Raw genomic sequence first — 24,218 nt, 5'->3', positions numbered from 1 at the left:
CTTTAAATGAATTAAATTTCGAGACAATATTGGTTTGGGTCCCTGGCCATTTAGGAATTGAGGGTAACGAGAAAGCCGATTCTCTAGCTAAACTTGGAACAATTTCTGGCTCTAATCCTTTAGATTTTAGAATTCCTATCTCTGACGTCATCCCAATTCTTAAATCCAACATGATCCGCTCCTGGGAAGAAAATTGGACTGATACGAAAACCCGAACTGGTGCTTTTTATGCTGGAATACAAAATCATATTCCAAGTAAACCTTGGTTCCACGGCAAGAAAAAATCCAAAAGATTTATATCCTGTATCTCGAGAATGAGAATTGGTCATTGCTCCATTGCATCCCATTTGTTTGAAATCCGGGTCCTAGATAGTCCACTCTGCCAGTGCGGCATGGAAAATGAGACTCTTGATCACGTTTTCTTTAATTGTAAAAATCATTCATCCTTCAAAGGCATTTATCGTTTACTTATAAAAATCACCCACCAATCTCCCCTTAGTATTCCTTATTTACTTTCTCTCAACAATTCTCGCATTTTCTCAGTTCTATACAAATTCATAGACTTGAATGACTTCAATATTTGAGATTTCCTATTCCCGTATAGATTTCCCATAAAATTATAACCATCTCCCTTAACTTTAACGGCACATAGCACTCTCTTTAGGGTGAATTGCCTAATACAAAAAAAAAAAAAAAAAGAGAAATTAAAAAATATAGTCGCTCTAGGAACTGACTGACTGCAAACATATAATCTACGGTAGGGTGTTAGTAGCCGATTGGACAAATGCTACGGGTTTCCGGTCAGGCGTTGTGTGTTCAATCTTCTTCTTGTTAAGCCCTCCATCATTGCATAAGCAACATTCTCTCACTATAATGATGGTAGTTCGGAGAAAATGAAAATATTATTCTAGGTTCTTCGATAAAATCTTAAATCTCCGAAAGTTCATCACCAATCGGTTTGAAATTTTGACACATCATCGCATTCGAATACACATGTGTTACATTTGACACATCATCGCATTCGAATACACATGTGTTACATTTGACACATCATCGAATTCGAATACACATGTGTTACATTTGACACATCATCGCATTCGAATACACATGTGTTACATTTGACACATCATCGCATTCGAATACACATGTGTTACACAGACAGACTAAGCCAAAGCAACGCGTGGCGGGGTACAGCTAGTATTTAAAATAAAAATGCATTTTTGTTTCGTAATATTCAATATTTATTATAACATTTTAATGTCATAGCTTTAAATAAATATTATACAAAGCAAAAAAAATAACCGATTAATATTGTTACATGCTATTTGTTCTATAAAATAATGTCTTTATAATCTTTATATAAATTCTGATTTATTAAAAAAATAGATTAACTGTGTTCATTTTAGATGTATATGGAACTATATGATTTTAATTATTTCAATATTAATGGAAAAAAAATATTAAGGAAGGATTGTTTCGTTGAAATTCAAATGTAACATTGTCATCAAATGGCCGTTTGGTGACAATGTTACATTTGAATTTTTGTGAAACAACTGGCCCTAGATATATAAAATATGTATGTTGGATTTTGAAATGAGAACATGTTTGGTTCCTACCGGCATGTCATTTATTCACAGTAGGGGAGGGGGGGGCATAGTAGGGTACTTAACGTTTAAACATCCCTAAAAACTAAAATAATGTGATTAAATTAAAAATTTTAACTTAGAATCATAGCTTAATTCATTGCGAATGCCTATTGATACATTTATGTTGATAACGTAATTAATCTAAGAGATGTAAACACTTAAATGAAAATAGGCATTTGACCCGCTATGCCCCGTGCATAGGGGTAAAGTGGGGTCTTCTATGGGGCATTGTGGGGTGGTCTTAATAAGGAACGAAACACAACTTCAAAACGAAATAATTTTATTTCTTAGCAACATAACGACAGTTTAAAAAAATAAAAATAACAACAACACTTTAGCATAACAAATTCAGTACAAAAACTTCTCTTCATTATTATTTTTGTAGGTTAAGGAAATCAGAGATCACGTAAAAACCTTTAGCACGTTTCTTTAATCTTTTATAAAACTTAAACATTAAAAAAGGAAATACAGAACTATGGTACAGTTAAGTAATGAATTACGGTTAGTTATAAACATCTCCTTTAAAACTTCAATCAAGATAACAAAATGCACAATGCACATACACGAGTACCCTCTTTATCTTTTTCATCCTCTCCAGCACAAGAGCAGTGTGCCCATTTTGAACATTTTAGGCAACGTATCCATCCCTCGGTTGACTCTGACCAAAAGTAACCACAGTAGATGCATTCAGTATCTTCAGCACCAGCATATTCTTCTGCAGAGCTTTTGATGCCTTTCTTTTTGACAACCTTTCTCTTTTTCGGTTTGATGGATTTCAATTTTAAATCTTTAGCTACCCTCTTTTTCTGTTCTTTTAGTTCTGCGGCCTTTTTTACGACTAGAAGCTTGTTTTTGTACGGTGATTCTGTGATGATTGCTGTTTTCTCTCGTTGTTTACTAACTCTTTTGCATGTTCTGTTCTCCTTAGGCACTGGCATTATTTGTTCTGTAGTTGTTGCAAAACTCGAGGGCCTATCGATCATCCAAGAACAACCAGGTTGTGGAGAAGGTTGCACAGGTGGGGTTTGAATATTCCTTTTCTGTTGTGGTATTTGCGATGGTGGTGTCTTGTTACCGGTCAAAATTTCTAGGAGTGGTTGTCTGGGTGGCGTCTTGGCACCAGGGTCACCTTCTGGGGTTTCTTGTCTCATTGAAGTGTTGTCTCTCTGCGAAATGGCTTCGTTAACTAAAGGCACCTCAGCAGGCTCAGGATTGTCTGTAGTGTCCGCGGGTGCAAAATCTGCGTCAGTAAAAACATTCTTGTTTACAGGCCATATACCAGTAGCTCTGAATGCATTAATAGCAGTCGTCATTGTTGCTGCAAATACAAAAGCTTTTCCGAATAGTCCAGCTGTCTGAAATTGTGTCACCACACGTCCGGGATGGCACCGCAACCAATTCTTTACTTCGTTGGAATAATATGTGCTTATAGGTTTCATGAACCCAACATCCAGTGGTTGGAGTCGGTGTGTGCAGTGAGGTGGAAAGCACAATAAAATAACACCATTTTCGCGAGCCAAATCAATGACCTCCAGAGATTTAACATGTGTTGCATGACCGTCTAGCAATAAAAGTGCTGGATTATCTTTGGTGGAATGCGACCACTCAATAAATCTCTTTAGCCAGAGGACAAACAAGGGACCCTGGATCCACCCAGATTCATGACATTCTCCCCAAGACCCAGCTGTTGCACCATCAAGCAATTCCGGTTTCATGCGCTTCCTTGGAAATATGAACATTGGCGGTATATAGTTGCCAACTGCGCTGAAGCACAGAATTGTGGTCATTAGTTTTCCCCTTTCTGCGGAGGTCAGTGATCCTACCTGTCTTTTGCCACAAGTAGCAAGGACTTTTGATAGACTTTTGGGCACTGTAGACACACCTGTCTCGTCAACATTGAAAATTCTTTGTGGAGTAAGCTTATGTTCATCGTAAACCTTTTCTAAAAGTTGAAAAAAACTTTCAACGGCTACTCTATTGAAACCCATAGCTCTAGCTGCTGATGTTGGTTCAGGTTTTCTGTAGCTAATATCTGGATGTCTTTTGAGGAATCCTTTTAACCAATCTATACCAGCCAAACCACTTTCTGAATCAAATTTATTATGAATTCCATTTTTTTTTGCCAATTCAAATGCAAGTTGGCGCAGGTCACGTGAAGTCAGTCCATGAAACCGTGCTTCCATCAGTTTTATGTAGTTATTTAGTTCTCTCTCTTGATCAGGAGAAAACACGCTTTGGAAATGGCCCAATTTCTTTTGAAAGATGCTGTCGTCTGGATTGCCCAGATACTTAGAAACATAACGTTCTAATGTTGTTTGTGGAACGTTGTGCATATTTGCCGCTTTTTTGTAGCCCATTTCTCCGAACACAACACTGTGTACAGCTTGTTTCATAGCTTCCACAGACCATGAATGCTGTTCAGTCTTCCTCTTGTATGTGCGCACCATGTTGGCGAAAAACGTAAAATATAAATGTATTACAACTTAGAAGGCTTTAAAACGGGGCAAAGTGGGGCACTTTTCTAAAATCAAAAAAGGGGCATAGTCGGGTGCCCCACTTTGCCCCAGGCGCCATACCCCACTATGCCCCACCGGCTCGTTCAAAACTAAACACAAACTTATGACATCTTACCTTTGATTCAATGACCTTGTGCTTGTTGATTAAGAAATCCGGAAGGGAACTGATTAATAATAAACTAAAACACACCACAGTACACAAGTACGTTTTAGAAAGAATTGCTGTTCAATTTCACTAATTTTTTTTAGAAAAACACTGGTTTTGATACTTTTGATTACATCACACAGACGCGTACCGAAATGACGTGGGTCGCGTATGGAGGTCACGCGTCGACTGAAGACCAATCAAAGCGAGCCCTTTGACAGTTTGCACAGCGTTCGTTTCGAGCTGCATGAGGCTCGCCCCACTATGCCCCCCCCCTCCCCTACCTACCTTTCCTGAACATCACTACTCAGTTTGAAACTATTTGAAAAATGGAACAGAAGAAAGTGAAAAATTGAGTTCTTTTGTTTTGAGCGGGAAACGGGGGATTGTCTTTGAAGCTGGTTCATGATTTTTGCTGAGAAATTTCTTTCAATGGCACATTTTCTCTTGTTATGCGATGCTGTCCTAGAAAATATCTTGAACAAGTTGTGGCGATGGACTACGGCTATCGTTTCACACAACTGTGGTAATTTACAGACTGTTAACGCAACTATTAATCTTCCTTTAACATTGTCCTTTCCTATTTTTACCTACAAGTACCTATCATTATCTGACTATACCCACGTTATTACAACAGTAAAAGTGACTGTCAAACCAGTTTTATTGATGGAGCCTGTTTGATGAACATCTATTGTTATCAGTGCTGTTATTACTATCAACTCAGGGTAGAAGGCCTGTGCAGTGAACATATTCGGTTCCCTCAGTGTGTTTCGTATCCAACCTGGATGTTATGGAAGCTTGTGCGTGAAATCATATCTCCTGTGAGTGAAATCTGCCATCATCATCTTTGAAGAACATCAAAGGGGTAAGTCGGATTCCTTCCTTACTCCATGTTCACCATCTCCAACCATAGTTCTGTCCACTTCAAAGTTCACAAATAATATTTTACAGTCCACTATTGATTCGCCTATTGCGATCACAGACAAAATACAATAAAATAAAATCTACATTTAAAATCTGGAGGAAATTTGTGAAGCCGAAGGAGGTGGGGAAGAGGAGGGTTGGGAAACACTTATTGTTGGATTTTATCAAACTAGCTGCGGTTGAAGTGGAAGGTATGGTATTGTCAGTGGTTGTCATTGAGAGTTTCCAGCGGCGGTGACTAGATGACAGGGGCGACCAAGTCCGGGCAGGGGGCTGATGTGACGATGCGACTGGACTGGATATTGTGCTTCTTCTTGCGATGTACGTAGAGACCAGACGGATAACCAAACCTGCGACAAATGAAATAAAATTTTATATGCTTACAAGATGAGTTATGTAATTGGAATGGACAAAATGAATTTAACCCCTAGAGCAATTTTGGGAGATATTTATTTATTTATTTATTTTTTCATGTTCTCCATAAAACGGTTATACACTAATATATCACGGAGAAGATTACAAATTAAAAAGTTTACAGAGGCAGTTTTACTATTTTGTGACATGTGTTAACAGATAGTTACTGAATTGTCTGTAGGTGACATTGAGAATGTCGATGGCTAATGCATAGAGATGGCGAAATTTAGCATTAATTTTCAGATTTTTTAGCATTAACAATTGGAAATTTAGCGTTTTATAGCATTTTGAGGCATAATTTAGCGTTTTGTAGCAAAATAGAAAAAAATGTATTTCCTGAATGTTTTTAGCGCATATTTTAAGTATTTTTGGTAAAATATATGTTTAACCTTCATTTGCAAGTATTTCCATGTGAAAGATTATAAATAATTAATTTTAATATTAAATTAATAAGGAAGGAAACTCTAAGTACGGGTCGAACACAAACACAACAAATGCAGATTACGATTAACATCAATAGGCGTAATTTATTTCGCACAATTTGTGTAAAGTCAAAAAGCAATTTTAGCCTACAGTAAAAAAAATATTAAATATTTACACATAAAATAGTAACAAAATTATAAAAAATCGTAATGTAAATATCGATTTTTTGAAATTCTCACATATTATTTTAATACCCGGTATTTTCGGGAAATTCGCGCCTATTTCGCTAAATAGAATAATTTAGCTGAAATACGGCCAAAATCACATTTTTCGCGTTAATTCGCGAAATAGAAATCACTGGAAACACTTTCAAATGCCTTGAAACGCAAAGAAAACATATAAATGCCCTATTTTCGAAACATAAATATTTTTTCGCGTTTTTAGTTAAAACGAAATTTTGCCATCTCTACTAATGCAGAATCGTTAAGCAGTTGAGTCGCTCTGTTTATTGGCGCGTTCTGATAGGCAGAAGTCCTCGCTTTCGGAGCATATAAGAGTGCATGGGATCTCCCTCGTGTATAATTGTTAGGGACATAAAAGTTAACCTCTTTCAACATAGGCGGATTGTGTATTGTACTTTGAGATTAACTTAAAAAAGTGTTTGCCTAAAAATATTTTTCTGCGGGCTTCTAATGTATTGAAATCGAGCATTCCTGTTAAGAACAAGGATGGATATAGGAATGGATAGTATGATGTCAAACACCCGTAGAGAATTCTCATTTTATACAACGGTGAGATATATGATTTGCATTTAAAAGTTTATGATACACACTCCAGAAAAAATTTAAATAATTCTATTCAACAACATTTATCATTTGAAAAATATTTCTCAAGGTTTGCAAAATTTTTGAGAAATATTTTTATATAAAACGACAAAAGGTAAAATGACAATCTACATAAATAAAAATGTAAATGTTCGTTTGTTCAAAATCTCCGAAAATTCTTCACCGATTGCTTTGAAATTTTGACACAACGTTTCATTTGAATACGCGTGTGTTTTTATATACCTATATTATATAAATGTCACCTGTGAAAGGTAAAAACATCCTTTTTACTTCTAACAGTGCCATCTGTTAGAAGTAAAATCAATACGCGCTATCGTTTCTCTATCTGCACAGACAGAGTGAGGCACAGCAATGCGTGGCGGGGTACAGCTATAACTTTTATAAATACCTTTGTCTAATTAAATACGTTTTTTAGTTTTGTGTATAGTTGTGATAATAGTTTACATGATAAAAACGACAAGCGACTTTATCTTTGTTTGCGTTCAGTATTTTTTTTATTTTTAAATACAGGGTTTCCAATAAGAGGTGTTATTTTGATATTCAATCGTAAAAGAGCAATGGTTTCGTTGCTTGTGTGGCACGTAGCGCCGTCTTGTTGAAAGTAAACGTTGTCCAGATCAATACCATCCAATTCCGGCTATAAAAAATCATTAATCATCTCTCGATAGCGCAATCCATTCACCGTAACTGTTGCTCCAGCCTCATTTTCGAAAAAGTAAGGTCCAATGACTCCGACGGACCATAAACCGCACCAAACAGTCACACGTTGACAATAGAGAGGCTTTTCAACAATAACTCTTGGGTTTTCCGAGCCCCAGATGCGACAATTTTGCTTGTTGACAAAGCCACCGAGGTGGAAATGGGCCTCATCACTCAAGATGATTTGCATTTGATTCACTCAAGTGAATTTTAATAATTTCAATGCGTTGCTGAAGCGTGTATCGTTCCATTTTTATTAATGGCGTAGTTTCTACATGTCAAATGTCAAAAAATGACAGCTTCAAAAGTAACATCTACCGAAATAGCGGGCTATTCAAAATAACACCTCTTATTGGAAAACTCTATACACGCCAATTTGCAATTCTAATATCTGAAAGATTATCTCATCATGAAATTTTTTTATTTGGTTAAGAAAAACATTTTTTATGAAAACTTGAACATTTTAAAAAGAGTCACTCTTTGCGAGTGCTGAAGGCAGATCCCAATCAAGTTATCCCATACTCTATTTGTGATGGGGATAAAGAAAAGTATACTTTTTAATGTCGTTTATGTTGAGTACGTTATGGATTCACTCTCAATATGAACCATTCCTTGCCTCGGTAAATATGTGCAAGAATGCCACAATTGATAAGATTGAGAAAAGAACGTTACCTTTGACTGCAGATATCGCACACATAGTCCTTGGTCTTGGAGTGAATGGCGCGATGCGATACTAGCGAAGAGCGGTGCGTGAACTTTCTGCCGCACTCGAGGCACTCGAAAGCTCGCTCGCCACTGTGGGTGCGGCAGTGGCGTCTCATTGAATCCTGCAAACATTAACACTTGAAGTGAAATAACATAAAACTGCGCTATACAAATGTTGGGTTAATATTAATGTACCCACGGGCGATAAGGGGCACCCCTGTCGGAGATGTAAGAGAGATAAGCTAACCTAAGAGAACCAAGAGGGAGTGGACTCTTCCGTCGTGGGGTTTACAGGGAACCAAGGAGAAGTGGAGAGGAGAGACGAAGACCTCTTCCATCGTGGGGTCTTTAGGAAACCAAGGAGGAGTGAAGAGGAGAGCTCGGGCCACCTCCATGAACTCTTCCCTTGTGGGGCCTTCAGGGAACCAAGGGGTAGTGGACTCTTCCGTCGTGGGGCCTTCAGGGAACCAAAGGGGAGTGGAGAGGAGAGATGAGGCTCTATTCCCTTGTGGAGCCTTCAGAAAACCAAGGGGGATTGGAGAGGAGAGATGAGACCTGGGAAGACACATTGTGGAACCAGAAGACATAGCCACATATCCAATGACAACCCTGGTGAACTTTATAAAAGGGACCGGGTGACTGTCAAAAGAATGAGGTAAAATGGGAGACAATGGGCCTATATCCTAAGTGCTCACGGGAACTATATGTAAACCTTCTCCGCTCTTTAAAAAAATAACCTAACCTAACCCAGGGATCGGCAGACCGCGACTCGCAAACGGTGTTTGCGGTTGGTTCTTCAGACATCAACTCCAATTTTACCTCCACTCAACCAGCCTTATGAGATGGACCAGGAGATCGAAAAGCATCAGTGTTGCCAACTCAGCTCTTTTAGAGCTAGATTTTCAGAAATTCTTATTTTAAAAAATCAGGTACCCCGTTAATTTTATTATTGGTGTGGACGCCTTACATCTGGCGACACTGTTGAATAGCTCTTCGGAGTTTGCTGACGGAATGACAAGGTCTTAGTTTCAGTATTCGGGTAGCGGCGGTTGCAGTCGGGGAACGAGGAACTCCGTATGGGGGAAGAGGAACTCCTCGGGTTGGCGTCGACACAAATTAGTGATATTCTTTCATCATGCATTCATTCCTTTAGATTCTCTCTTTTATTTTGAATTGGTTTACTATAATTTTAATGATAAATTTCGTTTCATCTTCATTATATGGAACTGGCGCCCAAATGAATAATCTTGAAATGATGTGCAATTTTAGAATTCATTGTTTTACTACCTACAATTTTTCAACTTAACATCAAATCAGCATGACTGATTATTTTTAATGTAAAAATAAGACCGACCAACGACCAATCAACAAAAAAAAAAAAAAGACAAACATTCTCGGGTTACGAATAACCAGACAATATTTAAAAATCTCCTACTACCACCACAGTAAGCGGAGAATGTTGCTTGTGTTGTGATGGAGGACTTAGCCAGCCGAGGAATTGAACACACTACTCCTGGGTGGGACCCAAACGCGATGTCAACTCGGTCACAATGTCAATTCTTCTTAGAGTTCAGTCACACCATGGGATTATTTCTATTTGTTAATTTTGAGTATCATGCTATATTGTTATACAGGGTTTTCCAATAAGAGGTGTTATTTTGAATAACCCGCTATTTCGGTAGATGTTACTTTTGAAGCTGTCATTTTTTTACATTTGACAAGTAGAAACTACGCCATTAATAAAAATGGAACGATACACGCTTCAACAACGCATTGAAATTATTAAAATTCACTTGAGTGAATCAAGTGCAAATCATCTTGAGTGATGAGGCCCATTTCCACCTCGGTGGCTTCGTCAACAAGCAAAATTGTCACACCTGGGGCTCGGAAAACCCAAGAGTTATTGTTGAAAAGCCTCTCTATCCTCAACATGTGACTGTTTGGTGCTGTTTATGGTCCGGCGGAGTCATTGGACCTTACTTTTTCGAAAATGAGGCTGGAGCAACAGTTACGGTGAATGGATTGCGCAATCGAGAGATGATCAATGATTTTTTATGGTCGGAATTGGATGGTATTGATCTGGACAGCGTTTACTTTCAACAAGACGGGGCTACGTGCCACACAAGCAACGAAATCATTGATCTTTTACGATTGAATATCAAAATAACACCTCTTATTGGAAAACCCTGTACTATAAATCATACTCTTATTTCATATGTATCTTTTATTTAGAGATTTACATCCTGATTCTTGACACTTTAAGTAAGATTCTTTTTACGCTACGTTTGGCGCACAACGTGGTTTTGTTTAACATCATTTTAATTGCTATATATAATAGTAAATTTCTTATCAATGTTACAACGGATTCCCTTGGTAAGGCTCCCAGCTCCCCTATGAAGGATCGTACGACCATGAGAAAAATAAGATGCTGGGTTGTTAGTAGGTGTACATACTCATATCAAGATCAGATGTCGGACTGTCAAACGCTGTTCACATCTTTGAGAATTATTACTTGGATAATTTTAATGGTCCTATTTTTCTAAAATATCTCTCGATAAAAACAAGTAACCGTTCAATAGAGCCATGGTACGGTTTAAATCCTTTACCCTCAAGAGTTAGCAAACAAGCTGAAGAGATGTAGTTCGTCAATGTATAGAGACGCAAATGCCAATATTTTTGGATAACAGCATTCAGGACAGTTTTCCGATAGTGTATTGTAATTTGTTAGTGGTCAGTAGTTTTGTCTGTGGTCAGCATTGGCTACCCTGGATCCTTACCTTGCTGACGAAGGTCTTAGGACAGCTGGGGCACTGGAAGTCCCTCTGACCTGCGTGTATCTTCATGTGCAAACGGTGATTGGACTTGCCCGTGAACCTCTGAGGGCACAGTTCACACGCGTAGGGCCGCTCGCCCGTGTGACGGCGCGCGTGGTCCCTCATGTCCGACTTGGTGTAGAACAGCTTGGCGCATACCTGGAACGGAGGACTATTAGTTAGGTTAGGTTTAAACTAGATAAGGTTAATCATTGACGAAGATAATGTAAATAATTCTCAGTGAAAATATGAAACAGACAGATAAAATGCAGAAAACGTAACTGTGGGTGACGGCAGGCAGAGACGAATCACGGTAGAATGCGAATGCGTGCTCAACACACGGCAGACGGAGACTAGATAGTGAACTCCTCCGGACCGAAGAGGAGTTGTTCGACACTGTGGTTGAGATAATCGGTGGTGAATTCTCAAGGCCGATTGCTCTACACCGTTGCGGTGGAGATGATCGATGCCGAATTTACCGAGTCTAAGTTTAAAAACTAAGTTTCACCAATCATATCCATCAAATTGTGAACAAAGGTATGAAAACGCTGGGCTTCATATTAAGAACAACTAAAAACTTTAACTCTTTACAAGCCATTAAACTATTATACGTATCTCTAGTAAGAAGTCTAATTGAATATAACTCAGTAGTTTGGTCTCCATCTTACAAAATTCACATTAACAACATTGAGCGAATACAAAAAAAATTTCTACGTTTTATAAATTTTAAATTAAATATCCCTGTCGAAGACTTAAAATACAATTTATAATTAAATACTCTAAAAATACATACATTAGAAGATAGACGTAAAATAAACGATGTAACGTTCTTATTCAAAATACTTAACTCTAAATTCGACTGTTGTGAACTCCTGAAACTTATAAACATGCATACACCCACAGAAACAACACGACAAAATACAATATTCTACAGCAGCACACATAAGCGTAAGTACATTGCCCACTCTCCGATACAACGACTTCACACCATGGGAAATCATTACTTGGGTGATGTTGACATATTCAATACCAACTTGGCAAGTTTTGTGGATCATTTAAAACATTTATTTCAACAATACTCCTAAACACATCATGTAAACCTACAAATAGCTGTAATTTTCTGTTTTTGTTTCTTGTGTTTGTATGACTTGTTGCATAGCTTTTATCAAATGTAATTTTATTCTTATTTTTTATGTTTCAAAGTATCTGTCAAATTAAAATTATACTATCAACCATGTAAAAGCCCTCTGGGCGTTAAATAAATAAATAAATAAAAAACATCTAAAATTTATGCACAAATAGAACAAGAAAACTCTCTTACAACACAATTACACCAGAACTATAATCAACTGACACTACAATGTACCTAAACTACATAATATTCATCCTCTCAAAATTATACTACGTACGTAAAAGCCCTACGGGTGAAAAATGTGTAAATAAAATATTAAAAATAAATAAATACTATGTCAGTACAAATACTATTCATCTAGCTAGCTCCAAAAATTTTCAAACTTCTCACTGATAACTTAAAAACTGAAACCAACTCCATAGTTTCAAACACAAATAACTCTATGGATCCTTACACTAGCAATACATTTCAATCATAACACCCATACATTGTACACTATAACTTGTCTGAACAGACTATGCAATAATTACAATAGCGTATTATCCAAGGTTGATATTTTCAGTTGCGAACTTACCAAATACAAGAGGTCCATAAAAGAATATTTCTCTGATGGTTTGTGAATAATGTTTATGTCTCTATTATGATTTGATTTATATCTACAACCTCTCTGCATGACTAAAAATGTATTGTTTTGTAAATTTTTCGTTTTATATAATCTTTTTTTAAATTTTTTAAATCATATTTCTTTCTCACAAATTTTATTTACTTATTCCATATTATGCTGTCTCAGTAGAGGTAAAGTTACAAGGAGGAAATCCATAATTAGTTTTATTTTAGCTAAATAATACTTATGTACAAACTGATTAATGTAAACTGTCGATTTCCCGAAAATTAATAAATAAACACCTAATCTACCTTCATACATCTTTCACATTCCTTATCCAATTTTCTTGCGTCAGTGTGTCCAGGAGTAACAGATGTTTGAATTCATTCCTCCCACTGTAGTGCAAGGTCTCTATCAACCTAAAAAAGATCTCTATCAACCTGTCTCTCCAAATCTGGCCTGCCACGCAGAAGGTGGGCAGACGACAGCCGAGACAATCCTCACGTCATGAACTCGGGCAATAGGTAAATACTATTCATCTGGAAGGATTGGAGCGATTGCTCCAGGCGACAGTATGGGAGGATTCTTGCCGACATATTATTCCTGTTTAGCTAGCTGATGTTATCGCTGGACATCACGTTATCTAAATTTTGCATCTCCAATCTATGAGTTGCATGGCGGCCTTTTATGAAACAGGTCAGATTATAATCGCTTCCATTCAAATTCCAACAGTGCAGTTGAATCTTCGATCTCTGCAACACCCCCTGTGATATTGTTATCAACCCTAAATTATGAGACTCATGTTCTGGTTAAATCTAATCGTAAATAATAACTAAAGTAATCGATGTTTCGTTCTTTGCCAATAAATGATTTCTTGAGACATTCTTAACATGTTTCAATACTATCTATCTAACTAAATACCAAATACCGTATTTGTTGTTATTAACTTATATTAACTGTTACAATGGCGTTCAACGTGGTAATTTAGCTGACGCAATATTATTACGTTATAATGGCGCCCTCTGTGGTTTGTTTTACCAATGCGTTTTTATTAATTTTAGCCATTGCTTTTATTTTGTTACAATGGCATAAAAGTCACCAAACATAGCTTGCTACTTGGGGTGACCAATAGCAGAGGTATTGGTTATCCAATGAACGGTCCCAGGGTGGCGGTAGCCATGCCCGCCTCCCAAATCATTTGACGTATGTCACAAAATAGTAAAACTGCCCCTGTGACCATTTATACGTACATATACCTCAAATTTGTGATTTACTCTGTAATATATCAGTGGAGAACATAAATAAATAAACTTCAATAAGTTATCCCTTCTAAAAATTGAATAGGTTAGGATAGGTTAGATTGCCACTCCCCGGTGTGGAGACTAAGTTAGGTTATGTTAGGTTGTCACTCTCCGGTGTGGAGGTTACGTTAAATTAGGTTAGGTTGAAACTCACAGGACAGGGATGCCTCTTGTCGCCCGTGTGTATGCGGCGATGCGAACGCAGGTTGGTGAGCGCACGGAAGGCTCGGCCGCAGGTGGGACAGGTGAAGGGCAGCTCGCCGGTGTGCAGGCGGCGGTGTGCCTGCAGGGTGTCCTTGGTGCTCAGCCCCTTGCCGCACACGTCGCATACAAAGCCCTTGTCGCCTGTGTGGCGCTTCTGATGCGTACGGAGCCCTCCGTCGTGGGCAAACCTACAAAACATATAATGAGAGCTTTGAAGAACCGACAATATGAAAATAGACTCAAGGAATTAAAATTACCAACATTAAAAGACAGCAGTGACTTGATTGACTTTCAAATTTCACCAACACTAATGTACCTAATCTCCGTGGTAATTAAAAAAAAAAAATAACAAAATACCTTTTGCATCCAATCCTAGGAAATATTTCCTTACAAATAGAGTAGTGGAAGCATGGAACAAACTTCCACAACATGTCATCCATTCAACTCATATAAGCCAATTTAAAACTCGCTTGGATTCTCATTTGGCGAGAAGAAAGGTTTAACTTATTGTAAAATAAGATATGAGCGCATCTGCAAATGCTGCCTGCTCATTAAATAACTACTCGAGCGATAGCTACCCAAAATTGGGTAGCACCATTAATGATCTTGTGCGATAGCTATCTGCATTTGGGTAACACTGCTAATGCCTTTGAGCGATAGCTACCTACATTTAGGTAGCTGTAGATAGGTGAAAAATTAAAATGCGTTTATTATTTTTTTATAAAACCTAAAAATATGCGATAAACAGTGAAATCTGGGTGGATTCATTGTCTTTAAACCATATTAAGCAGTTTATAATGTTTCCATATTAATATTCAGAGATATGATTTTTGGAATGAGTGCAACCGAATCTAAAACCCGAAATCTCTAACATTCAAAGTGTTTTAAATTTAATACACTATCTCTCAAGCGATATGAATTAAAAATTTTAGGTAGTAAATAAAGAGATGTGACCCGTCCGAGTCGAGAGTCGTAAATGCTTTTGTTTTTGGATAACAGCGACTGGGACTGGTTTTCCATTATTGTAAGTTTTTGGATAACAGCGACTGGGACTGGTTTTCCGCTATTGTAAGTTTTTGGATAACAGCGACTGGGACTGGTTTTCCACTATTGTAAGTTTTTGGATAACAGCGACTGGGACTGGTTTTCCACTATTGTAAGTTTTTGGATAACAGCGACTGGGACTGGTTTTCCGCTATTGTAAGATTTTGGATAACAGCGACTGGGACTGGTTTTCCGCTATTGTAAGTTTTTGGATAACAGCGACTGGGACTGGTTTTCCGCTATTGTAAGTTTTTGGATAACAGCGACTGGGACTGGTTTTCCGCTATTGTAAGTTTTTGGATAACAGCGACTGGGACTGGTTTTCCGCTATTGTAAGTTTTTGGTGTATTGTAAATTGTTTAACCCCTCAGGCCTCTGGCATATTCTGTTAGAAGGATAGTCCGAATAAATGGAATAATTCTGTATGCTCTCAAATTTTAATGTTTGAAATAAACATATAGTTATCGAAATATTCAAATTTTTAATGCAAACATAAAAAAGTTTTAAATTCATTTAAACACTGAACAAAAATTACTGATAGCAAAAACACCACACATTTTATTAGACAAATGCATTTATTTTAACTAAAAGTAAAAATAATTAATAAAAATTTAATAATAATATTCAATAGAAGTGTACATTTTAATTTGTCTGTGGTTAATTTCCATATTTGAATATAAAGCGTGGTGCTTTCTCTTTCAAAAAAACGTTTAGATCATATTTCTAATCATGTCAGTAAGAGAGACACATACAAGCTGTTCCCAAAAACTAACAAATTAGCCTGAGAGGTTGAGTAAGGTGTTTTTGTCTGCGGACAGAAGAGACTAGAGAAATCTGTTGAGTTAATAAAGAACGGAGGCGAGGAACTAACCTCTTACCGCAGGTGTCACATTTGTACGGTTTCTCGCCAGTATGGCGCCTGAAGTGGATGATGAGGTCCCACTTCACCCGTGCACAATGGCCGCAGACATCGCAGTAGAACTGTCCCTGGAAATAAATAAATAATTTTATATTATATAAACAAACAGTACATTGGATACAGGGATGAAACAATTTACAGATATTAAAATTTTTAAGGTGGGTTACTATGATATGTTTCCTTGTAATGTCTGATTCGTGGTATTTATTTTTTATTTTTTAAAATTTAATTTTTTTTTTTTTTTAAAAGAAAGACAAATATTCCCGGGTTACGAATAACCTGACAATATTTGAAAATCTCCTACTACCACCACAGTAAGCTGAAAATGTTGCGAATTGTTGAAAAAGTCGAGGAATTGAACACACTACGCCTGAGTGGGACCCAAGCGCGATGTCAACTCGGCCTCCCGGAAGAAATTCTCTAAATAATAGTGAAAACCCTACCAAAATACGTTGCGTAGTTTAGAAGAACTAAGCGCATAAACAGACAGACGGGGATGGCGACTTTATTTTATACTATTTTATTTATTTTATTGATACGTGTGGTTTTTTGTTATATTTCACACTAAAAAAGATATTAGTTTTCCGGTTATGGGAAGGTTACAGAGTTTATATAAATGAGGAGCAGAATAGGGCCTAGGACACTTCCTTGTGGGACTCCGAATTGGATAGGTAAAGGGTTACTTACAGCTATGTTGTTAATTTTCACCGTTTGCGATCTGTCAGTTAGGTATGATGAGAACCAGTTAAGAGTTCTACCTCGAATACCTATTTGAGTTAGCCTTTCTAGAAGTATGGGGTGGGAAACCGTGTCAAAAGCTTTGGCTAAGTCTAAGAATATGGCTAAGCAGGAATCGCCTTCATCCAGGCTGGTAGTGATCTTATCAGTCAAGTCTAAAATTGCAGATTCTGTTTTAGGTTGTTTTGAAATACAAACTGATTAGGCGAGAGAATCTTCTGGGTTTCTAGATCGGAGACAAGCCTACTTTATTTAGAGATAATAGAGATTTATACAGGGTGTACCAGAATGTATCCGAAGGATTTTAACCAGCATTTCCTGAGCATATTTGGAGAAAAAATATAGAGGTTATTTAGGTTATACAGCCTAGCGGGTCACGTGATACGCACTCTGTCTCATTCTATCAGCACAGTACAGACAACACAGATTATTTATATTATATTTACCTTTCTTCTAGATCGTGGGACTTTCTTAATTGGCGATAAGAATTCATTCATGTCTGATTCGTAGTACAATTGCTGTAAAAAATACAAAAAAGTTAAATACAATCTTTCACTAAACATTGAGAGTGCCATAGCACACCGGCTCTCAGCAGTTAGTACTCTTGTGTGGTGTTGAAAAGGTTGTGTAATACAGACAAAATTTATTTTGATAATTTATCCTATATTTTTAGCATTCATAAAAAAATAGTTAAATTTATAAACGTGTGAATTTCGCATATTATGTAATTCATTTAAAATTGCCGTTCGCGGTACCTACTTGGAGCAATATTAAATATTATGATTTCTGTGTGTTGTCTATGGCCTAGTTAATAATCATAGATATAAATTTAAATTTGAACATGCGTTTTTTAATATGTAAACACATGATCAATGATTTGTAAGAAATTTTTTTTATAGTTTCGCTTCGCTTAATGAAATAACAATAATTCAGAAGAGATTCAGGACATCTCTTGTTTAAGTGTGAAATTATTAAGTTAGCTTTGTGATTAATCGATGTTTCCAACGCGCCGAACATTTCGCATAATTCAAATAAATGTTTTAAAATATCTCTTCACATTGGCCATATTTTGGCTAGCGGAAACTCGCGGGTGTTTGCAAATTGCCCAAAATATGGCCAAAAACGCTCTTAATAAAAATGATTTAAATTGTCATTTTCAAAATTGGAACTAATGTGTCAAGAATTCAGACAAGCGATAAATTACCTACCTACCTATAATATAATATTTATCTACCTGTGCGATGATGCTGGAATTGCGTCACCGTAATTTGGGGCAGAAAAAGGTATTATCCTTTCTCTGTTCCAGGAGACTTGTAATTTGAAAAGGAGATTGCGCTACCCCAACCAACACACAAAGTAATGGCCAGATTTCTGCACTTGCCAGGTGGTGATTCTTTAGTTTGATGACCGCACTTGGGGAGAACGTTCGATTAATCACAAGTCACCTTTTTCACATGAGCTGATGCACACAATCGGCGAGCATGTGCTACGAATAATGAGAGTAAAATAGCAGTTTTTCTCTCCGGTCTTTTTTCGATGACGGTTGGATTGTTACTAGCCGCACTTTTTTCTGTGCGTGCCTGTCATGTATCAAAATCAAGCGCGGAGTTTGAATTCCTGTTCTATGGTTGGTGGGAGCAGAACAAAGCTGATAATGCCAGAAAAATGACAAACATCATAAAGAAACACTACCCGAAAATTAATTTAATAATGTATTTGAAATGTGTATTTCTTTTCTTTAAATTTCTTAGGGTTGGTTAAACTTGACAAGTATAGTCAGGTCCAGTTTCTTCACCACCTCGGATTCTTGCTGCAGAGTCTCCATCTTCTATCTCCGTGTCACCTGTTCCTGTACTTCATTTTATTTAACTTAACTTCACTTTCTTTTTGTAATATTTATATTTTTTGTAATACCTGCATCAACTGTAAAGCGCCCCTGAGGTGATGTCTCACAAAAGCGGCGCTATACAAATTATCCAAGAATTATTTCTTGTGATTTTTCTAGTGTTTGCTGTTTTTATATTTTCAAAAAAGAGTTATTTACTAAGAAACTTGATTTGCTAACATAATATTCAGTGGTTTTTCACGGGTCTAAAATAACAATTACAAGCTAAACGAAAGACGTGGTGCGTTAACAAACTCACAATAAAAATATTTCAATAAACAAATAACATAATATGTGAATACAGAATCCCTTACCTCTATATTCCGTGCTGTTCCTTTCAAACCATTTTCATATTCAATGGACAAACTCTCTTGTTTTATAACTACACCAATATTGTCTTTTAGTTTTTTTCTTTCTTTTTGCTTTTTCTTTATACATTCTTCTTCTGCAACCATTTTAGCATCCCCTTCAAAATACTCTGTCTTAACCAGGCTTTTGTCATCCATATCAACACTTTCAACTGTCCCAAAATTCCCATCGTCGATTGATTCGACATTGTTCAGTCGAACGAAATCGCTTTTAATTTGAGTCAACTTCTCTAACTTTCTTATCTTTTTGTTTAGCTGTTCCAAACTGACTTCTTTTTTTCTTTTGCTCCTTATCCCTCCCAATGTTTTCGAAACTTTCTTTTGTTTCTTGCTGTTTTCTTTTGTTCTGTCTTTGAATTCATTTGTTTCGTGTTCAAATTTGAATTCAATTGTTCTGTCTTGGGATTCATTATTGGTTCTTTCTTTTAAATCATTACTTGTTCTATCTCTGGGTTCATTGCTTATTCTACCTCTGATTTCATTGCTTGTTCTTTCTCTGAGTTCATTACTTGTTCTTTCTCTAGTCTCGTTGCTCTGTCTTCCTTTTAATTCATTGCTTTGTCTTCCTCTGCATTCATTGCTAGTTCTTTCTCTGTGTTCATTTGCGTACTTTAACTCGGTGAGAGGTAAATCGTCTTCGTAGAAGTCTGCATCCTCAAAATTGACCCAGGCTTCATGTAAAGTGGTTGGTTCATTTATAATAGTCTGAGTTTTAATTAACACATCTGGTTTTGTGCCTGCAAAAAAAAAGAAAAATATTATTAATTAAATGAAAAAATGTGTTTTATGCAATGGCATGCAAAAAATCAATATATTTTATTTTATAATTGTATATATGGGAGTTTTTGTAACGTGTGGGTTACTATCGACACACAACGGCACAACCTCTAATGAAGCATACCCGACACTTTTGCGTGTATTTTAAATTAATTATATATTCAAGTTATATTGTTTGAGAGCATGTGAGTAATTTTCTTATTCATGAATTCACACCCCACAAGCCTTTGAACGAGATTATCATGCTCTATATCTACAATAGTAAAGTACTGACATTATAGCGCCCAACCTAATATGTGACTAGTTGTACGTTTCTACAAATGTAAATATATATGTCATTAAGACAGTAGTTATAGGCCTTTGTCGTAAGTAAGTCACTAGTTTTAAGTCATTGATTTTAGTATTTATTAATTTTTTTCTTTTTTTTTCATAGAGTGGAGACGGTTATATATAGTTCCCGTGAGCACTTAAGCTATAGGCCCATTGTGCTGTCTCCCGTTTTACCTCATTCCTTTAACAGACACCTGGTCTCTTTTATAAAGTTCACCAGGGTTGTCATTGGATATGTGGCTATGTCTTCTGGTTCCACAATGTGTTTTCCCAGTTCTCATCTCTCCTCTCCAATCCCCCTTGGTTCCCTGAAGGCCCCACAAGGTAAGAGAGCCTCATCTCTCCTCTCCACTCTTCCTTGGTTCCCCGAACACCCCATGGGGGAGGAATCCACTCCCCCTTGGTTCCTCGAAGGCCCCTCGATGTTTTGAATAAGTATCAGGATAACATACCTAGTTGGCAGATATTAGATATAGCAATATCACTCTTCAGACACTGGGTACGGAAGAAAAATGCGTCTCTTAATCGGATGATGCACAGAGCGCACATCTGATTGGGTCCACTTTGTCCCACTAATAGCTAGAAATTAAATGAACATTGATACATATAATAATTACCGCAGCAAGTGTTTTTTGTTGAACTCTATTAACACACTTTGGGCGAGAAAGGTAGTTCTACCCGTTTGGTCGATTGATGCTTAGCGCCGGGAAGGGTAGTTCTACCTTTTACGCGGGCCTCATTTCAATGGTAGAAAAGACGGAATTATTCAATGTTTTTATATGAATATTATATACCAGTCTCCTAGTAAAGGTCCCAACTATATGTACAGGGTTTTCCAATAAGAGGTGTTATTTTGAATAGCCCGCTATTTCGGGAGATGTTACTTTTGAAGCTGTCATTTTTTGACATTTGACAAGTAGAAACTACGCCATTAATAAAAATGGAATGATACACGCTTCAACTCAAATGCAAATCATCTTGAGTGATGAGGCCCATTTCCACCTCGGTGGCTTCGACAACAAGCAAAATTGTCGCATCTGGGGCTCGGAAAACCCAAGAGTTATTGTTGAAAAGTCTCTCTATCCTCAACATGTGACTGTTTGGTGCGGTTTATGGTCCGGCGGAGTCATTGGACCTTACTTTTTCGAAAATGAGGCTGGAGTAACAGTTACGGTGAATGGATTGCGCTATCGAGAGATGATTAATGATTTTTTATGGCCGGAAATGGATGGTATTGATCTGGACAACGTTTACTTTCAACAAGCAACGAAATCATTGATCTTTTACGATTGAATATCAAAATAACACCTCTTATTGGAAAACCCTGCACATAATTATCGAATCGTAATACAAGTCTTCTTTTTATATTTATCTTTGTGCCTTTCGTTTACATCGGTATTTCAACCAAAGGATAGTGTATTATTTGTTAGTGAAATAATTCAATTCCTGGAATGAGGGTTTTTATGACCGTGAAATCCGATTCGAATCTCTATCTCTGTTCCGCACCACTCAACTCCTATGTGCAAGAGAGTGAGAGATGTCGGGCGTATTTAAAGAAAGCAGGTATGCGCAAATACCGATAGGCGGACCGTAATAAACATATTAGAAGGTTAATTGAGTTGCATCTCAAATAATATTCGATTTTCTTTTGGTACTTTTATAGCTTGGGTATGCTGAGTTACTACGTAGAAATTTTTATTCAAATATTTTCAAAGATATAGTCATTTAAAATAAATTAAATAAATTCGCGCGGGACCTTTATTTTCACTCGAAGACAGCGCAAAAAATATCCGCCAGAAATGTGTTAACAGCCCTCTACACTAGTGACCAAAGTCTTGTAAGAGGATAATGTAATCACTTCTCACACACCAACACTAAACCAGTCTTTAATTCAGACATACACCAGAACAAAACACGATTGAATGTTTTAGAGTGTAAGTTTGGGTTATTTTAATATTTTTTTATGTATTTCCTAACCTTCAAACTTAACTTTGATTGAGAAAAAATGGAACTTTAATGCATCTTTTACAAATCTCCCTCGACATAAATATTGCTATTTTTAATTCGACAAATTTATCCGAGAATGAATTGGAAATGAAAACACGGAATTCTTTCTTAGAAAACGAATTTACGTAAGGGTCGTTATGCTGATTTTAGATTTTTTTGTGATTTATGTTGAGATTTTCAGATAACCCAATAATACTTAACACGAGAATTTGTTTGCTAGTACAGTGTGCCGTTAAAATGTATTACTTTTGAAATGCCATCATTTTAAATAAATGCAAGCTTTTCGTAAACAAAACATGATGCAGTATTTATATACCTTTATAGACGTACAAGCTAATAACATGTCCGAAATAAGCACATTATCGTCAGTAGCGAACAAAGAAATACATCCGTCGTTCTCTAGACATAGCCGACACATTTTTATAATTGATTCTAAAGTCTCCATTGTGGAAATCTATTTCAAAACACAACAAAACTTTATTGCACAAACAAAACTAGCGTCAAAAATATTATACATGTCAAACAATATTACCTGTCAAAATTTAAAGTGGTGTTGCCAAGACAGAAATAATTATCATGGGTAGATACTTTTATATTATAATATTAAGTAAACTTTTACCTACAAGTACCCTTTTAAATATGTATTTTTTTACTAACCCTTGATTAAACACATCTCCAGGGTTTTACGGTCATATATGACCGGACTTCCATATTTTATAAAAGTATTTTTATCTTTTTTTCTATTTTGCAGAAAAACGTAATTTTTTGTCGTTATAAAGAAAAATAATAATTCTTTCTAGTTTGCCTCAAATATTTATACTGGATACCATTATCAAAATCCTAAAAATAGCCAAAATGAATAATCCATATTTCGCGCCGTTTTAATCGGTTTAACTTTAAAAAATATTTTTTATCACATGAACAAAAAAATAATGAAGTTACAATTTTCTTACAAATTCCCCAAACAATTTTATATGCGTACAACGGAAAGATAATTTTTATCTAGTTTCTAAAACAGTATTTGTTTTTACTGAAAATTAAAAAATAAGATGTATATAGCAAATTTGAAATACACAGAAAATATTTCACCTAACCCACAATTATTTCAATTAGCAGACAATTTATGAAACAATTATATTCATAGATATTTAAATTTATGCATTCAAAAACCAGGATAACTTCGCACACACAAACTCTAGCCGGTTCACAAGATTCTCATTACAATATACATTTTACCAAACTACAACTAAAACAAGTTTTGGGCAAAGAAATTTGCAATATTTCTCTATTAAAAAAATAACCGACTTCAAAAGAAGTATTAAGGCGAAGCTTAGTGCTAAATCACTATTTTGATTAATCTTTATAACGAATTGGTGTACATTATAAACACCAAAAAATATGCTTTAGATAAATTCAAGGTTTTCCTTTAGTTTCGCTTGAGTTGAATACAAAAAAAACTTAGTAAAAAATATAAATGTAAGCTATTATAAAAAATATTTTTTCAATAGAAATGTACGAACGCATAAAGGAAAAAACTTTAAAAAAAATAGTATTATAGTTATGATTATCTGTGACAGTTTCATTTGATTAACTTTTTTGCTTTCTTATAAAATTATTTATAAAATAAATAAAAACCAGTTTTGTGCTTGAAATCCAACGTTGCTAGACTCCGTTTGTCAAGCGATTTTAATGCCTATTACCTACGATAAAAGGTATACCAAGAATAGACACATTTTTGGCTTGTAGCTTCCTCATAAGATATGGATTATGGGGTAACCG

The 24,218-nt window shown here is 36.3% G+C and overlaps 1 protein-coding gene across 1 annotated transcript; it reads right to left on the bottom strand.

The window, feature by feature from the left end:
- Window positions 1-1,308: 1,308 nt before the first annotated feature.
- On the bottom strand, window positions 1,309-22,943 carry LOC149409535 (uncharacterized). The gene is made up of 9 exons (XM_089649734.1): window positions 22,756-22,943; window positions 20,885-21,011; window positions 19,272-20,062; window positions 17,519-17,590; window positions 16,287-16,402; window positions 14,322-14,559; window positions 11,095-11,289; window positions 8,285-8,439; window positions 1,309-5,581 (listed from the first exon to the last, which is right to left on the bottom strand). Exons 1-9 carry the CDS (start codon window positions 22,882-22,884, stop codon window positions 5,470-5,472), a joined length of 1,935 nt encoding a protein of 644 aa, XP_089505860.1. The 5' UTR covers window positions 22,885-22,943; the 3' UTR covers window positions 1,309-5,469.
- Window positions 22,944-24,218: the final 1,275 nt, after the last annotated feature.

Source organism: Hesperophylax consimilis, chromosome 30 (assembly GCF_061612785.1).
Source record: "Hesperophylax consimilis isolate HC1 chromosome 30, BYU_Hcon_1.0, whole genome shotgun sequence".
Taxonomy (NCBI): domain Eukaryota; kingdom Metazoa; phylum Arthropoda; class Insecta; order Trichoptera; family Limnephilidae; genus Hesperophylax; species Hesperophylax consimilis.
This window is presented reverse-complemented; position numbering and strand designations above follow the sequence as displayed.